Consider the following 13,296-nt stretch of genomic DNA (forward strand, 5'->3'; position numbering starts at 1 on the left):
CTTTGACCGGTTCGGGTTGTTCAGTTCCGTGTAAGAAAGCAGATGGCTCTTGTCTCGTGGCTCTACACCTTTCTCTGCGAGCTTTCTTGCACTTTTCTTTTGAGCCTGTGTTTCGAAGACCACGTGGTCTGGTCTCTGTTAAAAGACATAAAGGTCATTCTATTCTATTTTTATTTTGTTGTTTTTCTCTGAATGAGTAACTTTAATACAGTATATTATTGTTAATCAAATAATTTAGTAATTAAAATTATCAAAACGAGTGTGTGATTCTTTTGCGACTGTCAATATATATGTTGAGCTAAAGATTTTGTTCGATAATTTTTGTTTTCAATTATAAAAGTTTAGCAATTAGACACATTTGTCAAACCTCATAAAATGTTGTCGTCTCATGTTCTCTATTTTACACACATATTAATTGGGTAACTATTTCTTACTCTCTTGTTTACGTTTGAAGAAGAAAGTAGAAATTACGATTTTTGAACTTCTTTTTAATGTTTGTGTTCGAACTTTTGTTAGGTGACTCTGGTCGGTTGTTGTGGTGGGATCCAAAACTCTCACTTGCAAGGTTTGTCTAATAACCTTAAAATAAATACTTATGTCACTCGTTTTGGTCGTTTGCTAACGCATGTATTAAATCCAAAAAAATAAATAGTTCTAAGTCAAGAATGGAATGCATTCTCTTTGACACAATTTTTTAACGAATACTAAAATATTCAGTTGACTTAGTACTCAAAAAAGTCTATTTTCATAGTTGATTTTTTAATAGTTCACACAAACAAAAATATTCATAAACTGATCAAACTTATATTGGAGAAAAAACATTCGACGTGCTGGCCATTATTGCCGTCCAAAATCTGAAACTTACAAAGTTACAAGTTACAAGTGGAGCAAAATTTTGGACATATATAGTGTAAATTGTGTTTTAAATCCGATTTTTGTTTTTTTTTTGTTTGAGGTTGTAGGTGACAAAATAAATTTGAACATAGATTCAAAGATTAGATTATGTGAAATAATGAGAATCTGAAAAAGTTAAAAGTAATCTGATAGGCTGATAGATACTACTATATACATATATATACACATTGATAAAATAAATAAAAATAGGTCAGGATGATGAATTAGTACTGTCAGATTTCATGTATATATATTTTCTTGGAAAGTGAAATAGCAGAAAGAAAAGTAGTGAAAATGAGAAAAAAAAAAAAAATAATGGACCCAGTGACTGTCAAGTCACTTCCAAATGCGAAAGTGAGAAAAGAAATCCACAATATTTAAAGTTTGAACTTTTATTTTTTATTTAACATTTTCGCCAGGGTAAGAAAATTGCATACAATCTGAAAAGTTTACTTTAGTTTGATTTTATTTCTGATAAATCTTGAGTTTTCATATAGTTTGATAGTTGATATTAGATTTAATATCATGAGTAAAAAAAAAAAAAAATAGACTTAATATCAAATCTAACATATCATAATTTTTTTCTACTACCCACCTCCTAGGTTCCTATCCTAATAAAGTGATATGAATATGATCAATACACCAAAGTAAATCTAATTTGATGGTGTTCACTTTCAGTAGTTGGCAAAACTAAACAGCTACGTAAAATTAATAAAATGGATTAAATAACTTCAGCTATTTCTTTGATTATAGAGTCATCAGTTTGATACATTTACTCCTTGTCATAATTCTTAAAATCATGTTTTGCATAAACGAATTCAATAATTTTTATTTGTTTCATATAGTATTGTGGTACAATGGTTAAGCCAAAAACTACAGTATCGTTTGGTTTATAATATTTGCATTAAGAACATTTTATTTTTTACTGAACGCATTTCACTGTTCTCGTTCTCTAAACATTCCTTAATCAAAAGCTCAAAGCTACATTTTTCTTCACTAGAAAATATTCTTAAGTTTTTTTTTTGTTTCTAGTAAGGGTGACACAATACATTGAGAGGTGTGTGACAAACGAAGACGACAGAGATATGTCATAAATATATATTTACCATATATTATAAGATTTTTCCAATTCTGAAGTGTCAGGATTCACATAATGATACATCACTATACAAAAGGCAGATAAAACAACACCCTTCACTTGTATGTGAGACTCTGCCACAAGATTTATCATCATCATCACCATCTTCATTTTTTAAACTAATTTTACAAAATAACTAAAAATCCTGCAAACTAATCTAATTTCATACTATATATTTTTACAAAATTAAAACCCTAATCGCAAATCTTCTCCCTCTGTTCCTTAATCGAACTCAAGCTATCAATTGATTTCTCCGACATTGTATCACTTCCAATCCTTGAAAACAAATACGAATCTACAAAACAAAACCAAAGTTTTTAATCAGCATTTTATTCATAATCACAACCTTAAACCTTATAATAAAATCATCCAAAAAAATATTAAAATTTACCTTCAGAAGACGAAGTACTCAGTTTCTCTTGTGAAGAAGATTCACTAGTCGATCTTGATAACAAAGAAGATTCTGAAAAAAAAAAACAAATAAAAAAAAGAATTATTAACTAAAATAATCAAATTAAGAAAATTAATGAGAAAATAAATACTCTGTTTTTGTTTAACATACCTCTTGAGCCATGAAACGACTTCTTGCAATGAAGTATCGCACTTTGAATCCCATCTTGTTGAACTTGAAAAGACTCATCGACGACTCTGTTCGCCGGAGACACCCCTCCGATAGCCGCAGAAGCTGACCTGCTCTTCCCAAGCTGTCTCCTCACACTTCTTATCCCGGACGGAAGATTACTCCTCTGTTTCTCCCTCGTCGCCGGCGAAGACGTCGGAGAAGTAATCGAGGAAGATACACCGCTGCTGCAGCTCTGTTTCTTCGTCGTTTTAGTGTATAAAGGCTTTATGAGACTGAAGAATCTCTTGGACGAAGAAGAAGATGAAGACGAAACAGGGGAAACAGAGCCGTCGAACGTCGTGTCGTCTGTTTGTTGTAGCCTCGCAATGCTCGTCGTTTTTCTGAAACTTGTTGTTTCGTCGTCGGTTCTGAACCTCATGTTGAGGCTTCTGTTATTTTCTTCTTTCTTCGTCGTCGTCGTCGTTGACTTCTTGAACGAGAAAGCTCGAAACTTTGGGCCGGATTTGAGGACGGTGGTCGGAGATTGCTGTGGTTTCGTGGTGGCGATGTCGGCGAAAGGGAGGATTTTGCTTTTGTTATTGGAAACAGAGAACGTGGTGGTTGTTTCGAGTCTCTCTGTTTTGAAATCGGAGAGAGAGATCTCGAGCTCGAAGAATGAGTCGTCTCCTTCGCCACAGAGGTCAAGTTCGGGACTTTCTGATGCGGTGGTGGAATCGACGACGGCGGATTCTGAGATTTTGGTTTCACGGCGGGGTTTGATGGTTGTGTTGGTGTTGGTTAACCAGAACTTCATAAAGCTTAGAGCTTCCATTGAGAGAGAGAGATTAGAGTAATGGTGAAAGAGAGAGAGAGAGAGAGAGAGAAGAGAGAGTAAAGAGTTTGGCTTTGTCAACGGATATGGAGAAGTAAAGGATTTATATATATAGAAAGGAAGAAGAAAGAGAAGAGAAGGTGTGAGCTTTTTGGAAATGGGTTTTATCTTTTTTTCCCTTTTTTTAATTTGTTTTTGGGGAAAGGAAGAAGAAAAGAGAGAAATGAAAATGGCATTTTTAGTAGAAAAAGAAAAAAAAAAAGTATTTTTTATAATATATTTTTGGTTTTGGAGCTTTTTTTTTTTCTACGCTCCTTTCTTTTCTTTTTTTCCTTTTTCTTTTTCTTTTACTTTGCTCTTTTTTTTTTTTTGGCACAGGTTAAACAATTTGTTCTATCTATTGTTGTCATTCATTTATTTAGCATTCTATGCCATTGACACATATGGTAGTAGTAGCTTTCTCTTTAAGCTAAAGTGCTTTTTATTTTTAATTTTTGATTTTTTTAATTAGGCTGTTTATATTTTTAGACATTCATAGATAAATTTCTGTATTTAATTTTCTAAAATCTGACACTCATCAGGTTGTAAAACACGTAATATTATGTCTTTATTGTATATATAATGAATTTACTAAATTAATAAAAAAGTTTGCAAAAAAAAAAAACTAAATTAAGAAAAATTGCATATAATTTTAAGGAATAATATTATATACTTATTAGACTAAATTTAGAAGATTGTCTATTTATTTATGGAATGTAATTTTTTTTTTATGGAATGTCAAACTTGTCTTTCAACAATAAAATAAAATTAAAAGAGCAAAAAAAGAGAAGTATGAAAGGATTGAGGAGAGGAACTGAGGAAGCATAATGGAAGAACAAGGAACTCCTGTAACCTACGTACATTCTAATTGAACCTTTGGTAAAATGACAACTGCACACACTTAACCGGAAGCGAAAGCTAAAGAGTGTGACTCGTGGTTTGGCCTCATCAACATGATCCTCCTCCTCAACATGACTCGTGTGTTAGGCCACATTTGGATTTTGGTAAAAGAACGCATGTATTTTGCTACATGTTTTAGGTCTAACCAAAATTTATAATTTCGGTTATGTGGCCAAGCAACTTTACAGTAGTACAATATGGTTGATACATTTTTATAGGATTGCGTGTATGTTTGCATACTCAACTTAAATATTTTGTGTCTTACGTGATATATATATATATATATATATTAACAAAAAGCTACATGATAAAACTAGTATATTCAACAACATTTATCATAATATCATGTAAACTTTCAGTTAATGTTATATAACCTAAATAAATCTATTTCCCACATATATTTCAACAAATCAACAATAAAACAAGCAAATCTTAGCAAAAATGCTCTTATATTTTCAAACTGTTGTTAAAAAACCTCAAATTGACTCTTACTAATACATAACCTAATAAGATAGTAAGAAAAACAAGACAAGATGTAAAACACATAAATACAATAAAGAAGAATGACAAAAAGAAACATTTACTACATAGAAAAGAAAAAAAAAAAAAAAAGAAGAGTTTAGCTCTCTGACGGTCTGAACTCTGACCTTAGTAGTGTTTAAAGATATAACTTGGGGTTCTTTCCATGACAAAAGTATTGTTGGTCCATTGCATACTTCAAATTTTCCTTTTGTCTCTACTCTTAAAGAATAAGTTGTTTATACTTGGTATAAATTTATGATGTATATATATCTGAGTATATCAATGGTTTTTAACCTCAAAAGCTTTGACTTGAAAAGCTCTTTCGTTCGTGAAGTTCAAAATTTTACACCTCTTTCACTTTAAACTTTAAAGAAGAGTTTGCTTTTACATTCTTTTTTTTTTCTTTCTTTTGTTAAACACTTTGTTTTATAACTTTAACACAAGCGAGAATTTTTACTTTTTAATAAGTTATTCATTGGCCTAACTTTGTTTCTTACTTTTTATAATTTCTTTCCAACTTTGTTTTTCTGTATTTCGATTTGATCTTAAGCTTCTAAAACTGTTCTGGTATTGTTGCTTTCAATGCAGCAAACCTATGAACCAACGAACCAAAATAATCAAGTTCCCTTGGTTACTTAATTACATTTAGATTGCTTTTTGTTACTATAGTTCAAATATTTTTGATTTCTAAAATTTGGTTTATATTTGGCTGTAGTTATATAATAAACAATTGTAGGTGACAAAAAACAAAGAAGAAAATGAGGACTATAATAAATATTTTTTTTCCTTTGGTTTTGACTATACAATAGTTTTCTAAGGGTAGCATTGAGCTATGCCGACTAAAGTGCTTATAACAGTTAGACCTAAATATGACTTCTAGAATAATACAAAAGCTAATCCCACTCATACGTAATACGTTAGTATTAGTAACTTAACTACATCCACGAAATTGTCATGGAATGTGTGTATGCATCATGACATCTATCTAGTATTGTTTATTCGGAGTTGAACGAACTTTTATATTTTGGCCTACAAAAAGTTAGGTGATTATGAATATACTTTAACAACATAAAGAAAACTTGAAGATATAATTCAATATTAGCTCTTATCTTGACAAAAATGTGCTTCATTAGATTAACAAAAACACCAATGTAAATGCGTTCCACGACTTGTTATCATTATATGTACACAATAAACATTGACATTGCGTTTTTCTTACCCATTGGCTTACTCAACTTCTTTTTTTTTTTTTTTTTTTGTCAAACGCTTACTCAACTTCTCCTCACTGTTTTTAAAACAGAGATCAGGCGAGGAGATTAATTAATCAATTCCACTTCATTCCTTCTAAACGTTTTTCTAATTTTTTTTCTTTCAATTCTATAGTTCCTTGAGTCACCTACTGCAAACATAATAGCTTGGAGATCTAGTTTAAAGAACATGACACTCAAATTAGCCATAGGTGCAAAGTCATATTTGGGGGACAAGCCTAATTAGATGAAGACGAACTTTTCTCTGTACACAACTATTGAATATGAATGTGTATATATGAGTAACAAAGTTTACATTGAAAGGACATATTGGTGAAGCTACGAAATCAGTGTAGAGTAGGATAAGACCATAGTCCAGGAACGGCTTCATCGTCTGATTCACTTTCATCAGAAGAACTCGCTACCCCCAGTAAATAGTTGACAACCTGTAAAGGAAAAAAAAACCCCACCAACAACAGATAAATAACTTGCTCAAAAAGTAACAGAAACGCAACAAAAGTGACCATAGCGCATTGAAAGAGGAAAAGCTAACTTGGTGAGTTGATATGAGGTCGACCGTCTCATTGCCTGATTTCAACAGACATTGTTTGTTCGGACATCTCAAGTTGTCGTGCCAAACAATAGAATTGCAGTAATTGCAGTATCCTCTGCCAGATCTTAACGCCTTCAATGAATTAGCCGCTGAAAGTATACTTTACAAATTACACAGAGAAAGCTTGGTTTCTGAAAGGGAGGAAGATAAAAACCATGGACAAAAACCCTAACCGATATATGCTTTCTTAAAGGCTTCTCTCCAATCAATACTGGATTGAATACGAATCACGCGTTTGTGATAGAAGTGAACTTCAAATAGTGATTGCCACAGAGAGTCATCATGCGTAGCTTGGTTCCATGAGCTACAAACAAACAAACAAAATAAAACATATGTAGAAGGGAAAAAATAAGACGTAAAAGACTCAGCAATGTGGAAATATTGAGGAGCTACCGAGACACTTGAGCTGAGGACAGTAAGGACGATACATCGAGGAAACTGAAGATGTGAATAAGGATATCTTGTGGAAGTGAAGGTATATCTGAAACAAAAAGAGGATATTTTCACGTGGTGAAGGATTATCTCACGATAGTAAAGAAGAGGTTTCAAGAAAGATAACAAGATACACATACATATATCTTCCTCAGGGCTCTTACTGCGTCTCTTCAGTGCTACTTTTGCCTGTTTGAATTCTACAATAGCTAAGTTCTTCTTCTGTTTGGGCAGCACGGCTTCAACGCTCTTCAGGAGAAGGTTAGCAGCTGAAACAGCAGCTGATGTGTTTACGCTAAATGAAAACAAAAAATAAATATGCAGAATCAGAAACTGTTAATAGTATTAGTCTTTAACAGACTTTTAGAAGTAGAAACATAGAATTGCAGAAACAAAGAGATTACACAGATGCACAATAAGACTTAATTACTCTTGCGCAGTCTTTCTATCCACACTAAGGGAACAAAGAACAATCAACAGATACATATGAACCATAACATTGAATTATAATCAAGAGAGGCACAACAACATTCTACAATTTCTAATTTGTTTGCAAATTGTATCTGTAAACAAAAAGAATCAAAGCTAATTTTGATTGGCACAAAGAAGTAAAGCCACTCAAAGATTCAATCACCTCTGTTTCATGGTTAGCTTAAAAAAGTTCCCAACTTTATTGATTTTTTCGATTCTATTAACCCTAAGAATTGAGCTACAACACAGAAAAAACCTAAGTTAGACCATCATGGAACCGTGAATACTCGCGACTTGAGATGATTAAATTCGTAACTTACTGAGGAAGAAGACGAAAAGCGGAGAGGGTATCTCGAAAGATCAAAGCTTTGACATCTTTGGGTAATCGAGAGTAAGCAAGACTCAAAACGGAGCTGAGTTCATTGCAAGCAAATGGGTATAGATTGTTTTTGGAGAGTGCTTCTCCTACCTTTAGATTTTCGTATCTCTTCATTTCTCTCTTTTTCTGGGTTCATACAAATCATTGATCATCATCGTCTTGCTCTTTTCATTGTATCGGTTTGTGTCAATTTACATTCCTTCCAAATCAAACCGGAACCGGTACAGATTTCGTTTGGTTTAGTTTTGGTTTTCCATTTTTTTTTTTTTTTTGGGTCAGTGTGATGGTTTTGGCTCCTTACACCCTATTGCAAACTTCTATTGGTTAATTCACTTATCTATAAATTGTATTGAGTTCTTAGTTCCTAAATCTCAACATATACAAGCAAAGACAAAGCATGCAAATATTTATATAAATATGTTAACTACAAATTCACAATGACATAAATATGAACATATAAGGAAAAAAAAATAGTTTTGAGAAAAATTCTAAGAACCCAAAAAGAAAGAGAATAAGATGAAACCTAAAAAGTTATCTAATAAAATGGAATGGCCTAAAAAATAATTGAGAAGACTCTTAGTGATCTGTTTGTTACATGTATATCTTGTGTATCAAGAAACATACATTCACATATGTAGTTTTTTTTTTTGCAAATTTTTAAAGGAAGTAAGTGAGTTGTTCCTTTTTCCTTGAGCCTCCTTCTCCATACAAATCATTCCATTGTTTCAGCTCATTCATTCCTGCTCCTTCTGATGCAAAACTCGCAGCTACCTGTAAAACACACACACAACAACAATAACAACAGAATCTTAGTTATTTTTACAATTTCTTGTCTTTTTCTTTATTCAAAATGAGATACGATATTAGACCTGATTTTTAGCTTTTCTCATGTCTTCCATGTTCAAAGGTCTCAATGTAATAGCTCTCTCCTCAGAATCAGAAGCTTCTGCTTGTTCTTCTTTTGATTCTTTCGTGCTTTTTCCTGCTTCTTCTTCTTTTGATTCTTCCGTGCCTTTTCCTGCTTCTTCTCCTTTTGATTCTTCCGTGCTTTTTCCTGCTTCTTCTTTCTTCTTCCTCTCCTAAACCAACAAGAGAAATTTCAATATCCGCAGAGAATTTGATCTATAAAGAGTACACAAGAGGGTCCTTTGGTTCTTTTTACCTGATCTTTTAATCTTTCCTGCTGAATCAGCTCTCTAACTGGTCTATAAGCAGCTGTGATGCATAAATTCTGTTCGTACAAAAAGTTTAACAAACAGTCAGTTTCCACATGATTGTACAAAACTTATTTTGGTTCTTGTTATAAATGATAAAAAACCTTAAGATCACTTCCACTGTAGCCGTCTGTCATCTGTGCAATCTCATGGAAATCAAGATTCTCTGTTTTCTCTTTTGACAACAAAGTTCTCAAGATCTTCTCCCTGCTCTCAATCGAAGGAAGTCCCACCATTATTCTGTTTTGTTCACAACACAAACACACAAAAATCAGTCACCATTATTAAGATTGATTAGAGCTTTTGTATTTTACCAAACTTTGCTTAGTACCTCCGCTCAAACCTCCTAATGATAGCTTCATCAAGATCAAACGGTCTGTTTGTAGCTGCAAGAACGAGAATCCTTTCTCCTGGTTTCGTCATTAGCCCATCCCAATGTGTCATAAACTCATTCTTAATCTTCCTCATAGCTTCATGCTCTCCAACTCTTGTCCTTTGTCCCAACATACTATCAACTTCATCCACAAATATAATCGTTGGAGATACTTTAGCTGCTAAAGTAAACAAAGCTCTCACGTTCTTCTCGTCTTCTCCAAACCATTTCGAAGTGATTGTAGACATTGAGACATTGATGAAACTAGCTCCTGCTTCATTTGCAATTGCTTTTGCAAGCATTGTTTTGCCTGTACCAGGTGGACCGAACAATAGGATTCCTCTGCACGGCTTGAGAAGACCACCTTGGAAAAGATCTGGTCTTCGAAGTGGAAGCATTACAAGTTCTTGAAGCGAGTCTTTTGTTTCGTCTAGTGAACCAATATCTGCAAATGTCACACCAATCTCATCTGCTGGTATAACTTCTGGTCTTATACGCTTCTCAAACTCGTTATCAGGAACAACTTCAGGTGCTTTTGGAGGCAATGGATTGTCATTCTTGTTTGAAGGAAGTGATTTTTCTGACTCGTTTTTGTTTTCAGGACCTGATTTTGACTCGCTCTTTGAACTCACTTCTCCTTCTTTACGCTTAGAGTCAGTGTTTGTGTCGAGATTCAAGGAGTCTTCGAATGATTTGTTTCCTCCTTCTTGGAATATACTTAGTCCATGAGACAAACTGTTGCAAGTTCATGAATCAGTTAGAAATAATCAGTTAGTTACCTGCGAATGGTTAAACAGATTCTTAAACTCACCTTTTGGAAGAGATCACAAGCTTTCCGTTTCTGTATTCAGGTTCTTTGGTGTGTGTCAAATGATAAGAGATAGCAGAAACAACAATTTCCTCAATGTGGTTACTCAAACACATTGTATCTGCGTGGCATATCGAAGCTAAGTCATCGCATTGGATATCATTAGCAGCTAGAACCTCTGCAATGTGGTTCTTGTTGTCCTGAAACTGAATCATTTTCATGTCATCTTCTAACCGAGATTTCCAGCTCATGAGCTGAGTTTCATCTTCCGGTGGTCTGATTTCGATGTTGTAAGGAAACAGCGCGGAGACACCTTCGTCTACTTCTTGGAAATCATCTTCGGGTTCTAATACTCTTGAGCCAAGAAGTAAGACAGGACCAGAGAGCTTGTTCAAGAGCCGTTGGAACAACTTGTAGAACCTTTCTGATTCAAGAAGCTTCTCAACATCTCTGAGGTATATTATTAGTGGACTTGTTTCCGATACAGTAACCAAGACCTGCAGAGAAATAATACAATTATGAAAAAGCCATTGAAGAACAAAAATGTTAGCAAATTTGTGTATAGTTTTATTTTGGTACCTTGTAAAGTGACTGGAGGAAAAGTTTCTCGTCGAAACATAGATTTGTACTGCGTTTGCTGGAAGCTAAGTGCCATAAAAAAAAAGCATAGATTAACGAATATACGTACGAACATGAAGTTAAATACAATGTATAAAGAAGATATAGTAATCAGTTTCCAAACCTGAAACAGAACTAGAAGAGCGGGAAGATATGCTACTGATATCAGAAGCAGCAGAAGCATTTCTTTTGTGTCTTGGAAGACGATTAGAGCTCTCCATACTCCTGAATTTGAAAGGAGATAGTGAGGTTCACAGAGACAAAACACTTATAAAACTAACTTGCAGGAAAACAAAGGCAAACCTTGAGTTAAGATCATTTCCACTGATGGGTCGACGCAATGTCCCTGCATTTTACAAGAATTGCTAACTCTTTAGCTCATGTTTGAAGTAACAAAAGAAGAAAAATAAGGTAAGAGTTTATGTTGTTGTTTTTAACCTCTTGGTTCAACTTCACGTTGAGAGAGCATAGAGAAGGAACCCATAAAACTCGACATTTTGTCCAATGTAAACTCAGAAATAGACCTCTTGTGAAACTACAAAAACCAATAAAGAGAAGAAAACAGAATCATTTCTCATAAAGAAAAAGAAAAAACGCAGGACAAGTAGTAACTTACAGGTTCTCTCTTGGCGCATCCATATTTACTCTGTATCTGTTGTTTCCAAAGAATATAGAATAAAGGGAAAAGCTTAGGAGCTATTCTTTTTTTACTGTGGTAAATATCAAACATGCATTCATTTGGTTTACCTTAATAGAGAAGTCAGTAATATCTAACAGCAATAGCTTTGATTCAAAGTAATGAGACAAAGCTTTAGCAAGCATTTGCTGATAAAACTCTGCAGGACCAGAGAGTAGAATGGCTTTACTTGCAGGTGCAAGATTCCGAGTGTGCTTCGATATATCATACTCTTTTAGATGAACATAAGCTGCACTTGTCAACAATACTCTAGTTCTCTTGCTGCCATTAAACAATCATATGATTTGAGTTAAAAAAAATTGCCAAGAACATTATAATAGTACAGACTGGATTCAATAGTATCCAAAAAAAAACAAAGAAGCCGAAAAATACAAGAAATAATGAAAGGGATGAAACTAAATAAGTAGAATCACATGTGAGAATCTTTCTATTTCTCTTTCACATTGTCTTGACTCCCCATTTGCCAAATCATCCACATGCTTATTGTGCAACTAACCTACCCCACTTTTCCCATCATTCTCTTTCATTAACACCCTTTTCTGAATATTTTCTTGGCCCAAAATAAAATAAAAATAAAGCAAACTTTTTCATTTACTATCTTTATCATTCTCTAAAAACCCAAATATACTCATAGATTCTAAGATTCTTTCACAACCAAACAATAAAAAGAGAAATCAAAATCCTCAAAATTTAGTGATAACATAACAAACTTGTCATGTTTTTTTCCCAAGATTTAATATTTTTTGACAGCTGGAAGATGTAAAAATTTCATAACCAACTTGCCAAGTTGGTATTATTTCAATCAAACACAATCTTATCTAAAATACAGAGAGATCTGAAAAAAAAAAAGTTAAAAAACATTGAATCATTGATTGAGCTTTTTAAGTTGAGAGAGTATCATAATAAATCTGAAAAGACAAAGAACAGAGCTTTTATTTTGTTTGCTGAGTTACCTTAAGAAATACGGAAACTCATCGAAGGTGACAGTACTCTCTCTGCCATCAACGATTTGTCTCAACAACTCTTGCTCAATCTGTTCTCCGGTGAGTCCATCTTCTACAGAGCCTGACCCGTTTGCCCATCTACCCAAACTTTGACCAGATGCTAACCCGATTCCTAACCCCACACCAACACCTAAAGCTGATAACAATACGCTCTTCTGCTCCATTTTTCACCAACACCAAAAAAAAAAAAAAGGAGAAATCAGAAGAGAACCCTCGATTCTAAATCAAACGATCTAGGAAGGGTTCAACGAACATTCCTCGGAAAAGAAGAAAAAATCGAGACTTTATTGTCTCAAAATATCTTTTTTTCTTCTTCTCTGTTTTTGTAAAGGAAGAGTTTTTATTTTTTATTTTTTATTTTTTTTTTTTTTTGGTTTTTGGGGTAAAATAAGATTTTAAGGTGGAGAAGAAGATGGGTTTGAGGTGTAGAGAAGATGGATCTCTCTCTCTATTTATAGCAAATGTTTTTGGGTTAGTCTTACGGTTCCTTAACCCTTTCCCGGGAAAAAGCCATTTTAATGGTAACATATATTATAAAAATTAAGATTCACTT

At 33.6% G+C, this 13,296-nt stretch overlaps 3 protein-coding genes across 4 annotated transcripts; all 3 read right to left on the reverse strand.

The window, feature by feature from the left end:
- LOC104727951 (probable membrane-associated kinase regulator 5) lies at positions 1,981 to 3,564 on the reverse strand. Its single transcript, XM_010447005.2, has 3 exons — positions 2,595 to 3,564; positions 2,424 to 2,495; positions 1,981 to 2,327 (listed from the first exon to the last, which is right to left on the reverse strand). The coding sequence occupies exons 1-3, from the start codon at positions 3,424 to 3,426 to the stop codon at positions 2,227 to 2,229; spliced, it is 1,005 nt and encodes a 334-aa protein (XP_010445307.1). The 5' UTR covers positions 3,427 to 3,564; the 3' UTR covers positions 1,981 to 2,226.
- Positions 6,378 to 8,253, reverse strand: LOC104727961 (F-box protein At5g52880-like). 2 transcript variants are annotated; one of them, XM_010447015.2, is made up of 7 exons: positions 7,971 to 8,253; positions 7,814 to 7,888; positions 7,320 to 7,474; positions 7,141 to 7,228; positions 6,921 to 7,051; positions 6,688 to 6,836; positions 6,378 to 6,580 (listed from the first exon to the last, which is right to left on the reverse strand). In XM_010447015.2, exons 1-7 carry the CDS (start codon positions 8,141 to 8,143, stop codon positions 6,482 to 6,484), a joined length of 870 nt encoding a protein of 289 aa, XP_010445317.1. In that variant the 5' UTR covers positions 8,144 to 8,253; the 3' UTR covers positions 6,378 to 6,481. The 2 variants fall into 2 exon arrangements, with proteins under 2 accessions (XP_010445317.1, XP_010445323.1); XM_010447021.2 differs by lacking the exon at positions 7,814 to 7,888 and having other exon boundaries at positions 7,971 to 8,221.
- LOC104727975 (putative cell division cycle ATPase) lies at positions 8,444 to 13,080 on the reverse strand. Its single transcript, XM_010447028.2, has 13 exons — positions 12,693 to 13,080; positions 11,790 to 12,000; positions 11,659 to 11,694; positions 11,481 to 11,577; positions 11,346 to 11,388; positions 11,167 to 11,267; positions 11,004 to 11,068; positions 10,428 to 10,921; positions 9,575 to 10,351; positions 9,348 to 9,483; positions 9,192 to 9,260; positions 8,899 to 9,108; positions 8,444 to 8,800 (listed from the first exon to the last, which is right to left on the reverse strand). The coding sequence occupies exons 1-13, from the start codon at positions 12,905 to 12,907 to the stop codon at positions 8,687 to 8,689; spliced, it is 2,568 nt and encodes an 855-aa protein (XP_010445330.1). The 5' UTR covers positions 12,908 to 13,080; the 3' UTR covers positions 8,444 to 8,686.

This window comes from Camelina sativa, chromosome 2 (genome assembly GCF_000633955.1).
Source record: "Camelina sativa cultivar DH55 chromosome 2, Cs, whole genome shotgun sequence".
NCBI classification, from domain to species: Eukaryota; Viridiplantae; Streptophyta; class Magnoliopsida; order Brassicales; family Brassicaceae; genus Camelina; species Camelina sativa.